At 33.8% G+C, this 22621-nt stretch overlaps 1 protein-coding gene across 1 annotated transcript; it reads right to left on the bottom strand.

Moving 5' to 3' along the window:
* Positions 1-904: 904 nt before the first annotated feature.
* Positions 905-16711, bottom strand: LOC128990362 (uncharacterized). The gene is made up of 3 exons (XM_054412707.1): positions 16672-16711; positions 7880-8338; positions 905-1534 (listed from the first exon to the last, which is right to left on the bottom strand). The coding sequence occupies exons 1-3, from the start codon at positions 16684-16686 to the stop codon at positions 1385-1387; spliced, it is 624 nt and encodes a 207-aa protein (XP_054268682.1). The 5' UTR covers positions 16687-16711; the 3' UTR covers positions 905-1384.
* Positions 16712-22621: the final 5910 nt, after the last annotated feature.

Consider the following 22621-nt stretch of genomic DNA (forward strand, 5'->3'; position numbering starts at 1 on the left):
GCTTTTTAGAGCAAAAGTATTCCTTTCATATCATTATTGACAAAAGCCACAACTAGTCTAATTGTAGACGTAAACACAGTAATTACTATCCCAGTTTTATATCACAGCTAATTTCCATGAAACAGCTGTGAATTCTTCCCGCGTATCATATAATCAATAAGTAAAATGAATAGCATATTTTCAACAATTTTTACAAGGTTAAAAAACTTTTCCAATCACCAGAGGATTAAAAATCAATCAATTTTCAAAATTATAATATTTTGTTACATATTTGGTCGGTCACTCTTTGAATTATATGACTAATTCAAGAATTATCAAACTAAATAATTGTAAACAGTTAGTAAAATTCTGACGACTACAAATTTAATTGAATGGATAGTCATGTTTTAATGGTAAATGTCTCTTGTAATCATTAATTAAACACTGTAACATGCATTATCATTACAGGTCATACCAATCCACCTATATTTATATAATGAATTAAAGTGTATACCTTCAAGTGTATAGAGATCTTATTTAATTATTATGTAAAGCATAGTTTGTATAAGCAAGTTTTAGTCACTCACACGAATTTCAGACTCAATCTCTAATTCTTCTGAAGCTATATGGAAGTATACTTGAGCGACCTTCAATTGCACATGCGTGCAGTTCTAGCTTTCTCCAGCTGAATCACTGGGGGTTCTCCAGTTCTCCAGTTCTCCAGGGTCATTCTACACGATCTGCATCTCAAGTGAGAAATTGTCTTATTGCTTTCTAATTCGATCTGAAGAGCTTTCAGCAATGCCTTCAGACGAGCAAGGTTGTTCTGTCTGCAAGCTGACCGTGCTTGCGAAATTCTTGAAAATTAATTTGAAGTATATCAAATAAATATCTCGGAATAGGAAATGATCAACGAGTTTTTTTTTACATTTTATTATAAAATGCACAATAAAAATAACATTTCTGTACAACTATAAAAATAACAACGTCAAAAGGGTGCAGAAGGAACAGGAGTTGAGGACTTTCCCTTAGACTTTTCCCAGTCGCTTTCTTCTCATTGTAACCACTGGGAGATCAGATAAGTCCTGGACCTCTGGGAAATCTTGTAACGAATAATTGTTACTTGATAACAATTACCTTACTTCTTCAAGAAGAGGTAATCACTTAAGGTAAGTAATCACTTACGTTAAGTGGGAGTACCGCATTTATCCAATAGAAAAGCTGAATGTATATAACTGGTTGTACACCATAGAAAAAATCCAAGAAAGCAATTTAGCAATAATTTTAGGGGGAAATTTTCTAAGATTCTTTGGTTTTTGGAGTTTCCGAAGAGAGGTCTTCCGTGAGATCGGGGCGCGAAACTCACAACTATTCACAACAATATTTACAATTGGCGGTCAGAGGCTCAGTAAGATCCGGATCCACTGGGGACTCCGTAGCTGGATGATGGCGAGGGGGGCGGGGGGGCTCCGTAGTTATCGTGGGGGGCCGCGGGGGCGCTGGGGGCGCCGTACTCAGACTGAGGCACTCCAGAGGGCGCGTACCCTTCTTGTTTCTGAAACAATACAACCAATACAAATTAATCTTCAATAAGGCGTTATGTTTATTATATTCTAAGTAAAAGTCTAAACTGTAGACGCGAAGAAAATGTTCCACCTGTCATTTGTGTTTCTGAAATGCTACAACATTAGACATCAATTTTTATAAGGTGTAAAGTAAAAGGTGAATTTCGTTTATTCCAACAACAGCTGGTCAAACTCGAATAAAAAATTCCTGCGTTTAATTATGGTTTTTGTGTTAATTCTAGAGAATTTTAACCTTGCACGGTTACAATGGGTATTTAAATATGTACGTTATTTAAACACTGAAGTGGATGATCCATCCAAATATGGTTAAGCCATAGTCGGAAAACTTAATTCTAATAATATAAACTGGTTTAGCGAGTGTATCACTCAGTTTGTGCTGAAAATCCTTGGAAGTGAGCTGTTCTAGTGGTAAGGTATAGGGCTTTGGTCCCTGAGGTCACGGGTTCAAATCGTGAAATCACAAATAATTGCTCCTGTCTATGTGGTGATGCGGCGGTTCCTAGACTCTAGAGTCCTACGATTTGAAGGTATGACACAATCAAACAGTCGAAATACTACCTATTGAAATTAATAAATATTTGCTTGTAGATGTATAAGTCAGAATACATTGTTTTACATATCAGCTCCATATGATTGGCTTGGTTTAACACAGTTATTTACTCTAAAACTGATTTTGCTGTAGCATTTATAGTCGACGACACCAATGATAGTAAAGTTTAACTCTTTTGGATTTCTCCCATTTAATGTATAATTTGGCTTTGAGCTTGTAAAACCTTCATGAGTACTTTTATTTCAAACCTCCTTCCATTCTTCAAACATTAATTTGGGGAACATATTTTAAAAAGATAACCGTGTACTATACTATTTAATATTTCTTTCATTATTATATAGTGTTGAACAACTTTTTTGAACTATATATAGTGTATAAGAGTTCTTAAATTAATTTCCTGCTACAAATTTTACAACATCAATATTTTTATTTTAATAAATCATTAAGTTTATACATCTACTAAGGCAACACTTGACCAACCTTTGCTTTCAGTTTTCGATAAGCTGACGTAAGATACCAGACTACAAACTGGGAAATTATTTAGAAGTGCTTACAATCTCCCGGCTTACTTAAACATCGTCCTACAGTGTAATCAGTTATTCTGTTTACGAAACATTTATAAAAATCAGCTGATTTATTTACAGAGGGGTTTGCTGATACAAGCTCAGCACGCCGGGCACGTCAGCTTTGCTGCCTCAGCGTCCCAATGCTGATAAGCTCTGAGATTTATTAATCAGTATTTTCGTAGGTATTCTTCAGGGCGTTACTTCAAGACTGGTGCAAAGCGAGAATATATTTAAACTTTTGTTTCAAACAGGGCGTAGTTTATTTTTTGCATTGTAGTGATTTTCATTAACTTACTACAGTTGCACCTTAATGCGTCTTAGAGAGGAAGTTTAAAAAATTAATTAAAATTACAAACATAATTGTATGTGATTTTTTGAATGTGTTTACATAATATTCCCTATTTTAGTAATTATACTTATAAAAAATAAATCGTTCATCGATTTAAAATTTAATCAGAAACATCGGCTTTTTATGTCCTATCTTCATCGTGGAACATAGGTTCCAGCCCGGGACCGTTTAAACATATACTTCAAGCTAGGCCCAAAGTGTTGTGGGGTTACCACTTGAAGAAAATCCATGGTGATTGAATGGACTAGAACCTAAGACCTTAGGGACAAAGAGACCTCGTTCTGTCTAATAGTAATCGCAATATTGTACTACAGAGATAGAAAATATATAAATTTTTTATAATGAAACAAATACCATTTCTTATTTAAATAAAGAAAAAAATCTAACGATTTTACAATTCTAATATCCTTATAATTATGTGAATTTTAAAAGCATACAGGTAAAGTATACTTAACCATCTCACTTAGAATTAAATACGGTAATGTGAAGAGCTCTTCAATACGTTAAGTGGCTCTTTGGCCATTCTATGTTTGAAATGTTCTTAGGATATTTAAGGGGTACTTCAATATAAACTGATAAAAGTGCTCTATATACATTCTAGAGGTTATTTTGCATTAGCTATGCGTGTGGATGGAACCATTTTGTTTTAAGTTTTGATAAAGAAATTCCAGAGTTTAGAGTCTATGATCTAGAATTAGTCAATTGTCACGCATTACTAAACTTGCATAGTTAAATATCAACAATTTTTTATATCCGATCTTCACACCCTAGGACACTATGCTCTAGCACAGCCACCTCTAATACATGTATTACGTATTAGAGGTGGCTGTGGCTCTAGCCCGAAACCGTTGTACACAGTAATTCAGGTTATAGGGCTAGAAAGTATTGGGTATTATCATGTGGCTAAAATATTGGTGATTGATTGGCGGGATTTGAACCCGAGACGTTGATTAACAAAGTCACGCTCTACAACTAGACCAGCTCACCCCTCCATAATATTAAACAGTATACAGTATATATTTTTAACTATGAAAAATGGCTTGCTACATTAAATCGCCGTTTGTAGTTTTAAATCTCTGAGAATTCAAAAGGAACACGATTCATTATAAACTAACGTCTTTTTACTTCATTTGAATTTCGCCATTGTGATAAAGTAAACCTATTTAGGTCTATATTATTATCTGAAACGTCATAATTACAGGTAAATGCATTGCCTGGTGAAGAGTAAGGAAATGCAACTAAACTGTTTCCGAAAGGTATTAGGCAACTACGTTGGAACTTTAAAACTACACTTTCTTCCTTGAAATAATTTAACCACCTACCTTATTGGTTTCACACAATATTATGGGATAATTTACAAAATACTTAAACGTCAGTTTTTGTTGAGAAACCAGCAGTTTATGGTGTGTAAACCGGCTCAACTGTTAGTGCGCCATTGTTGTAGGGTTGCGCATGGATTGAACTGTCACAACATCAGTTTGAGCAGTTTGTCGCGCCTACTGCGCATGACATGTTTCTAGAATGTTCCTGCGTTAGGCCTGTAAGCTGTATCTTATCGATGCTTCAAGCTTTATATTGAAATTCTTTAGGCTTCTTAGGTTTTTTTGACAAAGTGGACCTAGTTAGTCTGGATATTTTTGCTGGAACATCCAGAAAATTAAGGCCTACCACGATACTAAAATAAATATTCTGTTTGAAAAGTAAAAGAAAATGAGTGGCATTTTTTTACTCTTTCCTACGATATGAGGAAATTAAACCTTTTTGGCAATGTATGTATTGGTAAGTAGGTCCTACAATAATTTTGTAAAATTATTGTGCAAAAATAAAGAAATGTCCTTTTAATTATTTTGATACCTCTAAAAGGTTTTGAGGTAATTTTAGGTTCTTCATATCCATATGAATAGCATCTTTCTTATTCTCTTATTTTATAATCTTTCTTATTTTCTTACGTTTTCCCCGAAAATAATCGTGCACATTTAAGAGAAATTGAGAATAGTTTTCAATATCTTTCTAGGGAATGTAACTATTGTCATTAAAACCTATTGAACTTACTTTTTTATCGTAAATTAATATTTATAAATATGAAAAATTGCTAAATTTGATAAAAAAAAGTAAGACTCAAAGGGCAACTATTGATACCTAGTAAAATGTAACTGATTGATTATAGTAAACTCAAACACAAATGATATTCACACAACAAACACGCACACACACACGGACGCCTGGTAGAATAGTAGAAAGCACCCCAAGGCTAGCTTCTGGAGATCCTATCTTCACTTATTACGAACACTTTCCATTTCGGCCGGAATATCATTACAGTATTTGATGATCCAGCCGGAATACTTCCGTAAAATCAGGGACGCTGAGATAACAACATTCGTTTACTAATGTTTTGTTACACAACGTATAATCCTGTCCAATGTACTCGGAGATATAATGAAACTGAGTGCTATTGGATAGATGGGTACATTGAGGTAATTGGTAGGCCTAGGTATCGTTGATGGGCTTTTGGAACTAGTAATTTTTGTAGTCTACGAAAAGTTGATTGTCGAACTGGGAAATCAGACCTTTCATTGTTTATCTGGTTCGTAGAGGAGGGTATTTTTTTCTTTTCGAATTTGAACGTCCAATCCTAAGTTTAAAATGTTCTATACCTATAGTTTGTTCAAATGACGAAGGAGGTTGCTGATATAACAACTTTGAAATATAGACTCAGTAAAAATGTGCTACAACAAAATCTATTCCGAGTTAACAACATTTTTCTCTATCGAAATCAGTAAAAAAACTCTTAATCTCAAACAAAATAAACATTTCAATAGTAGGTTGTATTACTTTGTGTGTCATGAATACTTGATCTAGTTCTTGTAGTTAACATCATCAATACCTTGATGCCTTCTTTTTGTTTTTAATCTTACTCTCAAACAAAATAAACATTTCAATGGTAGGTTGTATTACTTTATGTGTCATGAATTGATCTAGTTCTTGTAGTTAACATCATTAATACCTTGATGCCTTCTTTTTGTTTTTAATCTTACTCTCAAACAAAATAAACATTTCAATGGTAGGTTGTATTACTTTATGTGTCATGAATTGATCTAGTTCTTGTAGTTAACATCATTAATACCTCGATGCCTTCTTTTTGTTTTTAATCTTACTCTCAAACAAAATAAACATTTCAATGGTAGGTTGTATTACTTAATGTGTCATGAATTGTTCTAGTTCTTGTAGTTAACATCATTAATACCTTGATGCCTTCTTTTTGTTTTTAAACTTACTCTCAAACAAAATAAACATTTCAATAGTAGGTTGTATTACTTTGTGTGTCATGAATAATTGGTCTAGTTCTTGTAGTTAACATCATTAATACCTTGATGCCTTCTTTTTGTTTTTAAACTTACTCTCAAACAAAATAAACACTTCAATAGTAGGTTGTATTACTTTATGTGTCATGAATTGATCTAGTTCTTGTAGTTACCACCATTAAGACCTTGATGCCTTCATTCTCTTGTCTACGTGGACATTAGGTCTAATGTCTAAAGTCTAACGCCCATGTAGACCAAGAACAATGAACGCATCAAGATCATTGTAACGTAGTCTAACTACAAGAACGGGATCACAGGGTGAAACCTAAGGTAATACAACCTACAAGTAATTGTGATCCAGAGACTACGCGGCAACGAAATAATTGTTTTCAAACTATAAAGACAAAGAGTGGTTTCCTAATAAATTACCAACGCAGAAATCAACCTAGTCAATAATGACTTTCACGAACCAATCCACAACCTCATCAACAATTTTAAAAAGTCCGGTTTAGTCGATGACGCGAAATCTAGATCGACTACAGATGCGTTACTTTACACGAGGCGGTTCATAACCAGTGGCATTAACGGTTAAGTGATAACCAGACAACGGCGCAGCCTGGTTACATTTACATTAACAGCGCATCTAGTTACCGGTTACTATCGCGGGGAGAGTGCATTGTCCACTTGCATACTACGTGTTTCTTACAGTCTAACTACACTTCCGGGTTGCTTAACGAGTCTGGGCTGTTTCTACCCTATTGTGGCTTTATAGCTTTCTTACACGTGTTAAAATGTTCAGTACTTTCTCCGAATAAGGGATTGTGTGGTAACTGTTTTTGTGGTGGAATACCTTTCGATAAACTTTACCGACCGTAAGAATTCTTATGAGTTTTTTTCTCATATTCTACGGAGCACTTTTAAAATACTTTTGGTCCTACTTGTAGCTAAAATATATACAGAGTTTAGCGTTGGATTTTGCTCAGCACTGTCCGGTTATTGGTTGTTGAAATAATATTTGCCCTCAATTTGATAGAGTTGTGTTCACAACTTTATTTTTTGGTAAATTTATTGAAAATCATATAGATAGAATCCATTGGTAATTGGCGGTATTTGAACCCGGGACATCAGGGACAAATTCCAGCGCTCTACCAATAGACCAGCTTGCTCCCTACCGTGACAGACTGATCCAAAACCTCCACTAGGAATTACATGAATTGTACATACCCAGCTGCGAAACTGATTTAAGGCCAACCTTAAATTTTACTAAACCTTCCCCATAGCCTTTTTCACTGACCTGAGTATTAGAGAGAATTCTCCATGTCATGAGTGATCTGTTAAAAACATTGTGTTTCTCCTTAAAGGTCCCTAATCCTAACTATCGCTACTAACTCTTGAATTGATTATCATCCTCATGTATAGATGCTTCAGGACATGCATTAGCTTGGAATTCTATGAATTTTACCTACATTCCTGGCAAAATTGGCTTAGGGATAACTTCTTCTGAGGCTTAATTCCCTTGCACCTCCCTCATATACTGTTCCACTGACCTGAGTCTTGTACCGGATGAAGTACACCTCCGGCTTGCTTGGCTGCGTAGGCGCCGGGGTAGGGATGGTGATCTCAGGCTGTTCGTCAGGCTTCTTCACCAGCACGTAGATAAGCGTCTTCTGCTCGTTCTGAGGGATCACAGGGATATCAGGGACAGTTGGGGGCGGCGGAGTAGGAGCCTTGATGAACACAATCTTGTAGTGCTTCTGTGGAGGTGGAGGCGGCGTGGGGCGGCGCGGTGCGTAGTACGTAGGCTCTGGGGGTGGCACGTGCACGTAGACGTGTTTGTGAATGACCGGAGCTTGCTGCGGAGGGCCGTATACCGGGGGTGGCCCGTAGCTGCCGCCGCCACCACCGCCTCCACTGATGGGGGCGGCATAGCTGTCTAGGGGTAGACCTCCACCGAATGATAGAGGAGGTTCGGGCCTGCATACCGCCACTCCTACCATTCCCAATAACTGAAACAGAACAGTACATATTTATTTTGGGTTAACATTTTAATGAGACTAAACACTTGTGTCACTAAAAAAAAATACACTACCCAAGTTGACATACCAATACTATAGTGTGCTACTAATGAATACAAATCTTACTAACCATAAGGTTAGTATTTATTGTTGCTACTGGGTAAAAAATATAGCTTAGTTGAACTTTATGACAGTGTGTGTTTTGAGTAACATAGTAAAAACTGTACTCTCAGAGATACCTTTTAAGATTTTTGAAATACAGTACCTACAACTGTCACTTGTGATGTTTTTAGAGCCCGTCTACTATCGTCATTTATGGATATGATATTGAATTGTGATATTAAACTTCTAAAAAATACATAATTTAGTTTTAAATACGCCTATTTTTTTGTAAATTTAAGTTATGTTTTAATAATTTGCATTTGATTGCCTTATTCATAGCACAATCAAGTTAAATTAATGATTAATTGTTAGATTTATTATTAAATATTCTAGTCAACATATCATCGCTTCTTTATTTAAGACTCTTTATAATATTCCGGAGGGATTTTATTATCAATAGCGCGGTTAAAATTAATCGAACTCCTTTCTTAGATCTCCCAAAACTACTCTTAATTAATCTTGTGAAATCTGACTCAATTCTGGAAATATGAAGCTTATAGATACTCTACAGAAAAGACTCGATTACATATATACTACTGCAAATAGGTATTTATTTCATTTTATATTTTTAAACATCGATGTACCAAAGAAAACCCCTCCAGTAACATAAAATCTTTGTCTGAAAACAATTCATGCGGAAAACCTGGGAACTACATAGATCACTCCCTATCATCATACCGGATGATTACCATTACATCTGCACCCACATTACGTAAGGCTTTTCTGGTCTACAAACTGGATCTCTCAATTACAGACGGACGGTGACCAGTGAGAGTGATACTCAAGGTCACACTTTCCACTTTCAAACACGAGTCCGATTTTGAAAAGAGCGGCGCGCGGCGCGACGCGGCAACCCCCATTGAAATGGTAATGGTAATGGTAATGGCAGTGGCCGGACGGCGGTCAAAGAATGGACGAAGGATTTACACGGCCAGAGCATCCTCACGCATAAAATGGTTTCACTTTCATCCAAAATATAAAATAAGATTAAGTTTGTCTATGCTAAAACAAAAATGTGGAATCGTTGTCAAAAGGGAACAAAACAAAAAGTACGCACGATGCGAAACTATCCATTCTAGCTCTATTACTCTGTTCCGTTATTAATATAGCATTATTGTGCCACGTGTTGGTTTAAAGTAGTTCATATAGTTAAGAACCCTAATGGATTTCACACATGAATATTGTAGGCTATATGTATATTCAGCACCTGTATGATTAGCATATTCTCGCTTTAGGTCATCAATTGATCACTTTTACATTGTGAGTCTTTTCCAACTAATTTTAATATTATAAGTCCTTGCCAACAATTGAAAACCAATCTAGAGGAGCTCGTCTTTGGAAATAGAGTTTAGGTTTTGTGATGATAAATAATCCCCTTGCTTTGGTGTTTACGATCCACGCACGGGCAGTTATTCTATGTGGACGTGCAAATGCAAGGTTTAAATTAGGCCGCCAACCTCTTAAAAAAATCAAGGTCTATAACAACAATAACTTCCATAACAATTAGTGGTCATTCATTGGAATCAGACTGTTTTGGTTCTTGCCAAAACAGTTTTTTATACTGTAAATGTATTATGTTACTTACAAGTTTATTACAAATTTAAGACTTATTACATAGGTAAACAAGTAAACCTTTAAAGAATAAGTTGATACGTGGATCGTCCAGGAAGTAAAGAACGATTTAAATAAAAAACAAAGATATCAACACCAAACTTCATTTACAATGCACGCGGTACGTTATTCTACTTTTCTCTGCCATCGCCTACGTTCAATTGGACCTGGTTTTCTATTCCGATGCTCCCAGTCGTGGAAATCCTATGCAAACGAGGTCATAAACGTTTCAATTTCATATCTGATCTTATGATCTTATCATCTGGAGATCGCTGATCAAAAGATAAGTCGCCTGAACTGCTGATCACTACATTACCAAGTCATCAGCACTTTCTCCAATACTTGTCGGTCTCTACACGCATATCGAACTGAATCCGTGACCGTCTTCCCATACAGAACAGAACATACTGTATTGTCCGGTACTTTCACCCCCGGACCCCGGTAGCAGCCGCCTGCATCCTCACTACTTCCTACACAGACCCTTCTGGAAACGTGGGAGCAGCTTATAGCCTTGCTAATTCTGCTTAACTGTTTCCTAGTGTTTAATATAATGATTTGTCATTGGTATAACGCTTCGGTATTGAACTTCAATCTAGTATTACAGTTTAATCTATTGTTCGATTTTAGAGGAGACTATTGGTATTAGGTCAAAGTGTCGATTAGGTTCAAATATAGAGATAATTTCTTACTGTCTGTGTGAAAAGTGGTAAAAAACAGTACAAATTGAAAACTAAAAACTGTGTAAGTTTTTGTCATAAAAGTAGTCTACTGTATGTAGTATGTTATTCATTTTCTGACACAAAGTTTTTAAGAATAATGGTTTCGTATTGGTAAAACGAAAAACCCACTAACGATATGAACTCTTGTTGGTATAAGACGATATACTTAAAACTGTTGCTAATAGATTATGCTAAAAAATTTCTGTTTTGAAATGATTAAATAAATATTTTATACCTATTGCAATTTTAGAAATACTCCATTTAAACAGAATGGTTAAGTATGCCAATATTGATCCGTAATCTAAAACTGGTAAATACATTTTCTGGAAATTTTGAACAGTCAATTCGAATTGTAACAAATATCAAATGCGATTGCAGATAAACTAAAACTTTTAATTTGATAAAATACTTACAAATTAATGTTGTACCGGTATTCAAAGAAAACAATTAGATAAGGGTTGTTAGAGCTAATTTTCAATTATATCTTATTCACTTTGTTGAGGATTATATTTTGACATCGAACTTGTTAAAGAGTTGTATTGTAATTTTAATTTGAAACTCTTAATTGAAGAAGAGTTTAGTAATTTTAAATTCATCTTTTCCTTATAATTTTATTTTTGTAAAGGGGCTTTGGATTTAGTTTAGTTTTAATGCATCGTACTTCGGCGATGGAGGAAACTGCTTGTTTTGTTCTGTACTGTACGATTTTGTTTTGTTATAAAATAAGCACACACGTGAAAAAAAACAAGTAAATAAACAATTTATCGATGATATTTTAGGCCTAACTTAAATATTTCAGTTAATAGGTTCCAAAATGTAGGCCCAGGTTCCAAAATGGTTGTTATATATTATTACTTATAAAAGCTTTTGTTTGTTATATCCCATATTGACGAGGGGATAGTCAACTTTTCATGAAATGTGTTGAAAGTTTAAATGTACAACGCATCAACCATAATAAATTACGTCCGATACTAAGTCCCCTAGCGAGTTAGTGTTTAAGACGTAAATTTGTGATTATAATGTTTTTGAGCTACAAATTATCTAATAATATCGAAATGTTGTACTAAAAATTTACTTAATATATGATATCTATAATGTGTGTTCAAACGTGTCTAAATACTCTGTATCGTACTAAAAAAACTCAAGGTGTAATCCAGATGTAAAGCATGCATTTATATCTTAAATAATATTCATTTAAAAATGGCTATATTGACCAACAAAGAGAAAATGCAATTTACCTTTTGAATGCATTGACACAATAGTTTTATTATAACATAATTAATAATCATGGCACACATAATTTTACACCTGCTACTAAAAATAATACCACAACCACAGCAAACCTGCAGACTAAGCAAATTTCCATTTGCCTGGTTGGATTTACACTATAAGATCTCCTTCAAAATATCACATTTGTTCCCTATTTAAATAGCATTAGTTTAACAAGTAGTTTTAGGTTTGCTACAAAAGGGAAGGTAAAAGTGTTTTTTTATGTTAATAGTTTCGTATGAAATAAATGCATTTTCTAAATTTAATCAAAATATGTCCATAAACAAGAAACTACACAGTTTACTTATGTACTAATGTACTTTTAGTACTTAATGTACTAAATTATCTTTTTTAGCTCTGCTAAATGGTTTGGAAAGAAATTGCAAAATTTATTGATTTTAGGATCAAAAATGAGAAAACCCCAGAAAACCCCCCATAAACCATTGTTCCCAAGGTCCGATCATGCTGGTTCACAAACTCGTTTGGATGGTGTTTTTGGGCTCTAGGGGTCTCAAAACGGAAAAGTAAATTAGTCCCGGGTCCAGGTCTTGCCATGAGTACTACGGTAATAGCTTATTCCCTATATGGGAACTTCGCTAAAATAAAAGCTTTTATTAGTCTACCATTAATTCTGCATCTTCCCTAAAACTTTCGACAAAAGATATTGCAATAAAATTACTCTACATCAACCTCAGTTACTTCCTCAATTGCTTAACACAGTAAATCGCAAAGGCAAATCACTCGACAAGTACGACGCGGAAACGATCCGGAAGAAAATAACCCGAATGCTGTGGTGATAGAGTGCCTAGCATCTGTCATTTATGAAACGTAACAACCAGGCCATGCGCTGTTATTGGGCAACCGCTATCTCTGCGCATGCCTAGACAACGAGAACACTGCGTCTGCGTCTGCGCACGTCGCCGCACTCGTAAACTGGACAATTGTTGCGTACCGGAACCGGATGTGTTACGATTGCATCTCCAGAATCTTATAATTGCCGGACATGTGTTGTGTAATGGCTTGTTATCTAGTTTGATCGGTTGACCACGCGCGTTCCAGCAGCTTGTACATTCCTAATGGGGCATTAAATTGTGCTTTTATTGGTTACTGGTTCGGTATGTTTTCCCTTTCGGTTTTCAAATATTTGCAACTGGTTTAGTTGTTAATGGTAGTGGCGTAGTTTTTATACGTTTTTGTTTAACATCGGTTTGGTGGTGGTGGTTTTATATGGAATTATATATATTTCATTGCGTAAGATAAAATAATCGAAAATATCGTATTTTCCGTTTTTATAATACATTTTCCTATAAAAGGTAGAATTTAAATATCCTAATTTTAATTTGATTTCAAGTTTACACAAACCTTTGTTTGACAATATAAAAAATGTCATGCTAGAACTACTAGAACTACTTGAGACTCTAAGCACAGTTAAGTATTTTAGTTAAGGTGGCCACCATTGTTAATAAAATGTAATTTTTTGAATTACAATAAAACAAAATTAATTAAGACTCCGTTCCTCCGGTTTATTTTTAATTTTTCAAAATAGTTTTTTCCATTATTAAAACTAGCTGTTACCCACGGGCTTCACCCCGTTTGACTTCATAAGTATTAATAAAAATATTGATTGGTTAGGTTAAGCTGAAATAAACAAAAAAAAATACAGTATTACAAACAAATAATCTCACCTGATTTTAATAAGGCATAAATTGAAAGAATAACATACAAATGAATACAGCTGAGGTATTTTTAACATTAGGTATATGGAAAGTTCATATACCTAATGTTAATTATAGGGCAATTTAAGAAATAATGCATAGTTTTGCGCAAGGTTTCTCGTCATGACGAACATTTTAAGTATATGGTTTATAGGGCGTGACTTGTAGATTTTTCAAAAGTTCATGGGTACTTTTGTCTTTATATATAGATTACTGATAACAAAACAATCAGCTGCTTATTTACTTTTGTGTAAACCTATTGGCAAAAGTAAGATTATAGTTAGGCCTAATGAAGTATTCTAAAATGTTATGCTTACCAGGTTTCATAATGAATATATTAAGCCCGATATTCATTTAATAACTTTTGTAACATCATGACGAGCAATGGTTCTATTTACATACCTATTATTATTCAATGAAACGTACATTGGGCTCAAGGCATTCTTCGAGATTACTGGCGACCATATGTTGGACTTGTTATTTGTTCTTGAAACTAGGTATACTTTATAAATATCGAAGAAGACTATTAAGAGATGTTTATAGGAACTGGAAGGATTTGTTTGTGAAAACAAAACAAAATTACTAATAATTATAATTGTAATGCCATACAGTAATGTAAAATGAATAAATTTTGCTTTTATAATTTGTTCTTTTCACGGAAGTGCAATACTGCACAATTTATTTTAATTTTGTTTATGTTATTTAAAATAACAATATGTGACTTAGGATAAATATCTTGTTTTAAAATATTAACTATAAACAGTTTTAATATAATTTTATAGAGTATTTAATTAAAGTTGTTGATAATATTTGGAAATTAATAGAAATTTAAATAATGATACATTGTGTTTTATGCCATTGGTAATTTTGTTAATGTTTTGAAAAAAAATCCGTTAAATTAATAAAATTAAGTACTTAAACACACTATTTTGATACAATTACTTACGTTGTTAAAACGTGACTATTTTTGTAGAATATGTTATTGGGGAACCAAGATATCGGGAATCATTTGAGGACATCAACTTTATTGAAATATCATAAATATATTCAGCGCCATGATCCAAGGATACTAGATCTCAAATATTGCTTCATCTTATCCTTTAAAATTGTCCCTCCTCAAACAAGATAAGATCGTTGTATTATGGACCACTTAATGTTTTTGCTCTTTTTATATTCCTCGTGAATTCTGTTATTTTGTATACTGATCATAAGATACACTTTCCAATTGAAGCAGTTGGAACATAGCATTAACTGTTACAACTAAGTGAACTTTGTGGCATCGTGTGAAAAGGAGATGTTATAGAAACCGACAATGAAAGTAGTCTGCTGAGTCAAGTTTACGTGTTGCTATGGCAATGGGAAAGTCAAACAATGAATGAGTGCTCTAATTAGCGAAGAAAACCGAATGACTGTGATTTTGTTTGTACAGACAAACTGGTATATGTTTGAAAACATCATATAGAGTATTTACGAAGATAATTAATTATAATAACACTTTATTGTCATTATACGTTTCACACTTCCAAAAAAGCTGGTAAAGCAAAGGACTTTTTCAATTTTTAGATATTTACAATAATAATTAGATTACTAGTTCAATTATCATTTCCAATTTTTAAATTGCTAATAATTTAAAATTAAAAAATAATTTGCCAAATAACTAACGTATACCCGTTCATTTTGAGTGACGATAAAACGGAAATATTTTATATTGTATTTTACATAGTTATTACAACGTATTTTAATTTAAATTTTGTAGAACAGAATCACAAAACGTGATTAGGAAATGTAGTCCTACTACTTTATTTTTGTAGTATACTGGGGATTTACACATTTAATAGACATATACAAATTATGGTTTTTTATTTACTTCTTTGCTACTGTTAGCGAGCAACAATATATACCATACAAATTGGTAAAAACTTATGTCCGTAAAACTGGTTACAATAACTGAAGCGTATCTGATAATGGATGGCTTCAAAGATTGAAACGCGCCATTCACAAGTAATTGTAATTAAAAATTGAATTCAAAAACAATAATTTATAGTTCATTCCATTCGTGCTACACAACTTACACAATGATTTTTTTATCAGCATTGTGTTAGTAATTTGGATAAGCACAATAGTATGTGTTATGCGTTATTCAAAATATAAACAAATGAATAAACATGTGTATAAATGTTGTGTCAGGATTATGTTTTAATTCATATTTAAACATACAGTATTTAATTTGAGCTGTTTTTGTACAGCAGTTTTATATGTTTTTACATATTAATTTAATAAATATTATATGACAAAGATAAAATTGCCCGTCGCCATTGCATTTAAAAACTAATACAATACTACCCTTATACTGTATAAGTTCGTGTGATATAAGTATTGTATTTTACTTTAGTTTATTTTAGACTATTATCATTTTATTCCAATGACATAATTAAGATATTTTGTAATAAATCGTTGAATATTTACAACAGCTTTTTGACTTACGCAAATGGAAAAAAATGCATGAAAGAGCTGTTTATTTTTGATCACGGAAGAAAGACAGAACTTTGAGATAAAAAGAAAAAGAAAATAATAATTTAAAAAGGAAGGCACGTCTTATCTAAATGGAATAATGTGGTAAATACAATCAGCTGTAGCCCATTCTAACTACCAATATACAGCCTATCAGTTATAATAAACCACTAATCTATAATTCACCATTGTATAAATGATAAAAAGTTTTACTACAACGAGTAAAATAACAAGAAAACTACTCTACACCCTAACCGTACACTCATATCCAGTTGCTACTAAAATCCTAAAAACAAGTAGGCTCCCAGCACACAGCCTTGCGGTACTCCGTACGTACCAGTAACACTCGCATGATGTAGAGTTGGACGTTCACAGACACGCACTCACTGTGGTACTGTCTCTTGGTCACTTTCTATCTTTATATACTCCACCTCCTCGCCTCGTCCACCTGACGTAACTCGGGCGACCTCTCAAGGCCCGAGGATCAATGTCACCGCAGTAAAAAGTAAATAAACAGATCAGGTGCGCTCCACGGGGTTAACTGGGGGATGCCACGTGTGGAATTGAAGATGTCGTTTGGGGTTAAATGGGGGAAGATGGGATAGTGGGAAAACATTTTTTTAGAAGATTTTGTTTGAAAGGTTTATTCCCGGATTATTTGTTTGTGGCATTATGACATTACTATACACGATTATTGCAATTTTAAAAGAAGTATCGTGCTCTAACCAAAGGCAAGCCAAGTACCATAGTCTATAGTAAAAACACAGTAATAGAGGCAAGCCAATAACGATTTGTAATACAAAGAGTATAAGATGAATACTGCTATATTTATTTTACTGGGTAACTGAGAGTTTGTAGCGTTCGCCATGTAGTTAAAAGGTTCGTTCCCGAGAAACGCCTGTAGTCCTTTTCATACTGTTCTTGATCATTTAGCTTTTTAATTAACGGTTTAGCTAATAAATCCCTTAGTACTCAACCACTCGACGCTCACCTTCAGCAATATTTACCTTACTATAGTACCCTACCCTGGTGTGATCGACGTCGTAAATAGCCAATGTAATTTTGTCAAAAGTTATTGCTGCTTGGCGAAATTGTATCCCGTTACTTCACGTCAGAAATCACGTCATAGCCAAAGATATCGTATATAGTAAATATAGCATATAGTAAAGACAATATTGATAGTTGAAACACAATAGTTAATTGGTAAATAACAAATAGCATATGTTCAATTAATCTTACAAAATAAAATTAGAGATTTATTACTTGAAAGTCAATTTCTAATTGCTAATAGCAGTCTTTGTCCTTTTGGGTTCAGTGAAAGACATGCTTATAGGGTACATACTGCATAGTCACAATTATATTGCACTAGTAAAGGTACTTACGGATCGTACCAATGGTGTGAGTGTAGCTTTTGACATACTACTGGAAACGATCATTTGACATACTACTGGAAACGATCATTTGAAGTAGTTGGGCAACGACTATATAGGAAAAGAAGGTTAAGTCAGTGTTCACTAATGTAAGTCGTGATTTATAGGGACTATTGACAAGTTAAAACAACTGAAAAAGTTCCGCCAACATAATGATACATTAAAATTCACCAAAACTGTCTAAATCTCGATAAAGGGTAAATTGTAGATTTTATTGTAGTGAAACATTTAGTGACCTTATATAATAATAGAAAATATATAGTGGCGTATATAGTGACCATGTAATAAATACAAACAAATTTTTATAGCGATAGAGAGATATTATTATCAATTTGGCATTTTGGCCTGTAGAGTGCAGCTGCAGCAATTTTAGGTGCCATAGATCCACTGAAAACCTCCTATCCTCTTCAGACACCTGGGAACACTTGCGGCACTTAATCAAAACCAGGCCGAGATTGTCCACGCTCACACAAGCTATGTGTATATATGTCATAGTACTAACATACCAACCCCAACAACCTTATTAATTTGTTCTTCCTAAATAACTTCAACAGTTCCTGGTTTGTACTGACGTGAGAGGGCGGGAATAAAGAAAAGGAATCTATAAACAACGTTACATGAGTACAACAGTCATTCACGCTCGACCACGCGTCCACAACGTCCGTGGTTTGAAGTAGTTAAATCAGCCTACTACCACTGGGTGGTCTACAAGCGGGATAACTCTGCTTAATTAATAATTCACCACGATCTACTGAGCACTAGTGGACCAGGCAACAATAAAAACACACTCCTTACCATGTTGTAAATATCTAATGACTGTCTATCTAGTGATTGTCGGTTGATTTTCGACTTTGGTATTATACAGACCACACCGATAAATCGTATTCCAAATAAGCTGTAAATTAGCTTAAATAGCAAAACCTAAAACATAGTTCACCCTTCGGTTAGGTTAGATTGTAATTATTAGGAGTGGTCGGTATAATACCAAAGTACCTTTGATTTAACATTCTAGGGGCTTAGAACATACTAAGAATTTTTTAACTTAGCCGAAGAATAGTTGTTTGTAAAATCCATATATAAATCCAAAAGAAAGCATGAACTTTTGAGAAAATTACAAGTCACACCTCCATAAACCATATACTGAAAATGTTCGTGATGATGAGAAACCTTTCCTCCTCAAAACTATCCATTATTTCATAAATTGCCTTTTAAGGTCGTAATTCCTTTCTGAAGGGAACTTTCTATGTACCTAATGTTAAAAATAACATAGCTGTACTTATTTGTTTGTTATTCTTTCAATTTATTACCTTTTTAAAATTAGGTGTAATTATTTGATTGTATTACTGTATTCTGCTTTGTTTATTTCAGCTTAACTTAATCAATCAATAGTTTTATTTTTACAGTACTTAAGAAGTCAAACGGGGTGAAGCCCGTGGGTAACAGCTAGTATAATAACCGTTTAAAGATGGTGACGGGCAGCTGAGCTTTATTGAGGTAAAATATGAAGTCCTTCCAACCTACCTTGGCATTTTTATGTTCAATTTAGGCTCCAAGGAACAAGTTTTGGAATATGTGTCGAGGTCACACATATTTGTTATGATGGTACTCTTTATCAGCAACAAACTTCAAAAGAAATATCTTCAAGTTAGGAACGTATGAACTAGTTTCAATTTTCTTCAATCAGCTGCACTACAAAAATAAATGCCAGAAGTTAGTTTTACTTCTTAAAATAAAAGATTAACACATAAAAAAAACTAAATATGCCATTCAACTAAAACATAAATTAATAACCAGGTATAATCTATAGTTTAGCTGATTGTAACAGCCAAGCTTATACTTATAAGGAAAAAATAATTCAAATATTCTTTTTTCACTTTGAAATGTATTTATCGGGAAGATTACCACGTTAGGGAAAACCTTAGACTAAACAAGACCAATGTCTAATTTATTAGGAATCATCTTGTCATTTAATTGGAATAGAATACGATTATAAATCCAACTGAATTGAAAGCAAAATACTAAAGCAAGGCATACAGTTGTTAGCAACGTTTTGACCGGACAGACCTCTCTAGTAATTTAGGAAGATTCTCTCTCCCAGACGAGTGAAATGGAAAGGAAGATCCTCAGATTCTGGAGGTCCGAGATAGGCACACAAGGAACTAGAACCTAGAAACAAGCAGAGAGGTGAAAGGGAATTTGTTCACACCTCACTCGAAAGCCTAAAATTATGTCTTCTTTCCTTGTACCTACATTTTGAAAACTTAGACGAAAGTAAAAAAAAAATATTTGTTTACCACACTATGATGTTTTTAGCCGTTTTACAAACGTTTGCTACGTTTTTCTGTCCATGACAGGTGTCATCGTCATTTGGGGACCAAGCAGATAAAAACCCTATCCCTAGGGCCGAAAATCAGCAGTTTACTTCTTAAAACATAAATGTATATTAAATGTACAAGCAGTATCCATATTATGCAATAGACTTGTTTTATTGTCACCGCTGCCTAGCCTCTATTTATTATAATTGCTGAGTCCCCTAATATTTTTTCACATAACATTAAAGTTGTAGTTGTGTGCATTTATAGTATAATATTATTCTTAATTCTGTATAGTGTGGTGAAAAAAATGCCATTAAGAATTGTCTCTTTAGTCTCTTCAATTCTGTAAACTAAGCGAATTAAAACAGACTTTTTGAATCAATAGGGTACGTCATGGTAAAGATTTTCTTTGGGTTTACTAATATACCTATAACAGGCTGAATAATAAATACATTAAACACAATAGTATATTTTATCACTAGGACCAAAAATGACCCTTTTTGACACGAGGAAAATGAGCGAGGGTTAAAAGTATCTTTTTGCCAGTGTGGTGAACTATTTTTTCGTTATATTGCATCATTAATTAACAAAAACAAAGCTAGAAAACGAAATAAATTTTATGTAAAGATAACCTCTTGAAACGACTTCCAGCTTGTTTTCAATTCTGCTAATGCAAATAAGCAGCTGTTTAGTAAGTAATTCAATATTTTTTCGTCTATTACAATTGTGTTTTTATGCCTTCGATACGTCGAGCAATCGACAACAATAGGCTATATCCTTACATAATAAATCAATCGATAAATAATTTCGATCGATCGATTGCCACAATCGAAATTTATAACTGTACATCAGCTGATTTTTACTCCCTAGAGACTAAAAATGATTTTTCTCCCTAGAGACTAAAAATGATTTTTACTCCCTAGAGAGTAAAAATGCTACTTTAGACCCGCAAAATATGCATTAAAAACGACTGCTTTTGCTGCAGTACGTTGTAAAGGTTTATTGTTTATTTTTATTGGGAATATTCCTACCACTATAAAATTCAAAGTTCGCCAGTGGTAATCGAATGCAGATATTTTCATCTTACCAGCATCAGTGAACTATTTTCACCATCCCGTGAAGAAGAGACGGTGCACGTTCGAGTTCATACCACATAATGAATTATTCAATGGAGTCGAAAGCGTGTTTGATAGTTTATGTGACCTGGAGTCACATGACGAGCATAACTCTAAGATCAGAGTTACCGTAAACAAAAGGGAAACTGATGATCTTAGGTCATCTCTGCACGTTGCGAAAATATCTGCTGAATTCTACCAGTTCTCTTTCAAACTATTGTCAGAACAACCACGTGCGAATAGTTGTTTGTGTACAAGTTTGAATTCCTGTTACACATTACATTTTCCTACAGATACCATAAATCATGTATATAATTAGTCTTTCAAACGCTAAAAAACACGTTTTAGGTTAGGTTAATTGAATCTAAGCGGACGAAATTGGAAACACTGTACCAGCTGATCATAGTCGTAGTATCTTTAAGTGTTGCCAACCTATTTTCAATCGTATACGTATTACGTGCGTAATAAAAAAATATTTTTTTGTTTTGTTTTGTTGGAATACTGAAGTGCGGCAAAGAAATTAGTGCGGCAAATGTAAGTAAATGCAGCAGTTAGCTACTTTGCGTACCATAATCAGTGTGAGGAAGCCCACTTTAAGGTAACTATAGGAAAATATTTAGTTTTTGTGCAGTATTTATAATAATGTTTTCTTAAATTAAAGATATACCTTTATTTCAATAACTGAATATGTTATGACGGTTAAAACCCCAACATATTATGGCCAATAAGCAGAATTGAGCCTTTGCTTCTAATTCAATCGTCGGTTTCAAAGATTTCTTACAAGGAAGTAGCACTCTAAACCAGTTTTTCTGAACATGTCTATAAACGTATTGTCCTTTTCTGTCACTAACAAACCTTTATAATGTCTAAATTCGATGGCAAAGACAACTTTATCGGGTAATTGCAGCTTGTTTTCAACAGAAAGCATCTTAAACGTAAATTGGACTCAATCATCGTTAACCATTATTTGACAATTTCGTATCTAATAACTTTATTTTAAATTAAGTTTAAAATTAAATTAAACTACACTATTTTAATATACGTACATAAATTATGTTTGTTTGCCCAGATCGTATTTGCTTTCTACCTATCCACCAAAAATAGTTCATAAAATCGAAAAAACTAAAAAATTTCAAACTTTAACACCTCCCAACAAAACTAGACCACGGTCGGAAACAGCCACTTTACCATTGATGAAACGAGACATGTCTTCAGAACATTTTGAAATGCCACCAAGAAGAAATACAAGCAAAGCTACAATATCAAACATTTTTTAGTTCTTGATTACAAATACATCCAGAAACACATTAAAACCGAGCCTACGACCTAAAATGATGAATTCTGCCGGTAAGATGTTTTGTATTATCATGGAAATGTAAATAAAACGAATATAAAGTAAGCAAGGCTGGAGAGGTGTTCAGGGATTA

Source organism: Macrosteles quadrilineatus, unplaced genomic scaffold (assembly GCF_028750875.1).
Source record: "Macrosteles quadrilineatus isolate MER2022 unplaced genomic scaffold, UCM_ALF_1.0 Scaffold_3__2_contigs__length_128488019, whole genome shotgun sequence".
NCBI lineage: Eukaryota > Metazoa > Arthropoda > Insecta > Hemiptera > Cicadellidae > Macrosteles > Macrosteles quadrilineatus.

Bases quoted from the DNA above. Each gene is read 5' to 3' on its own strand.
- LOC128990362 (XM_054412707.1), bottom strand. The intron at 1,535-7,879 runs GTCAGTGGAACA...GTATTGTTTCAG, and splicing joins TCATCCGGTACAAGACTCAG to AAACAAGAAGGGTACGCGCC.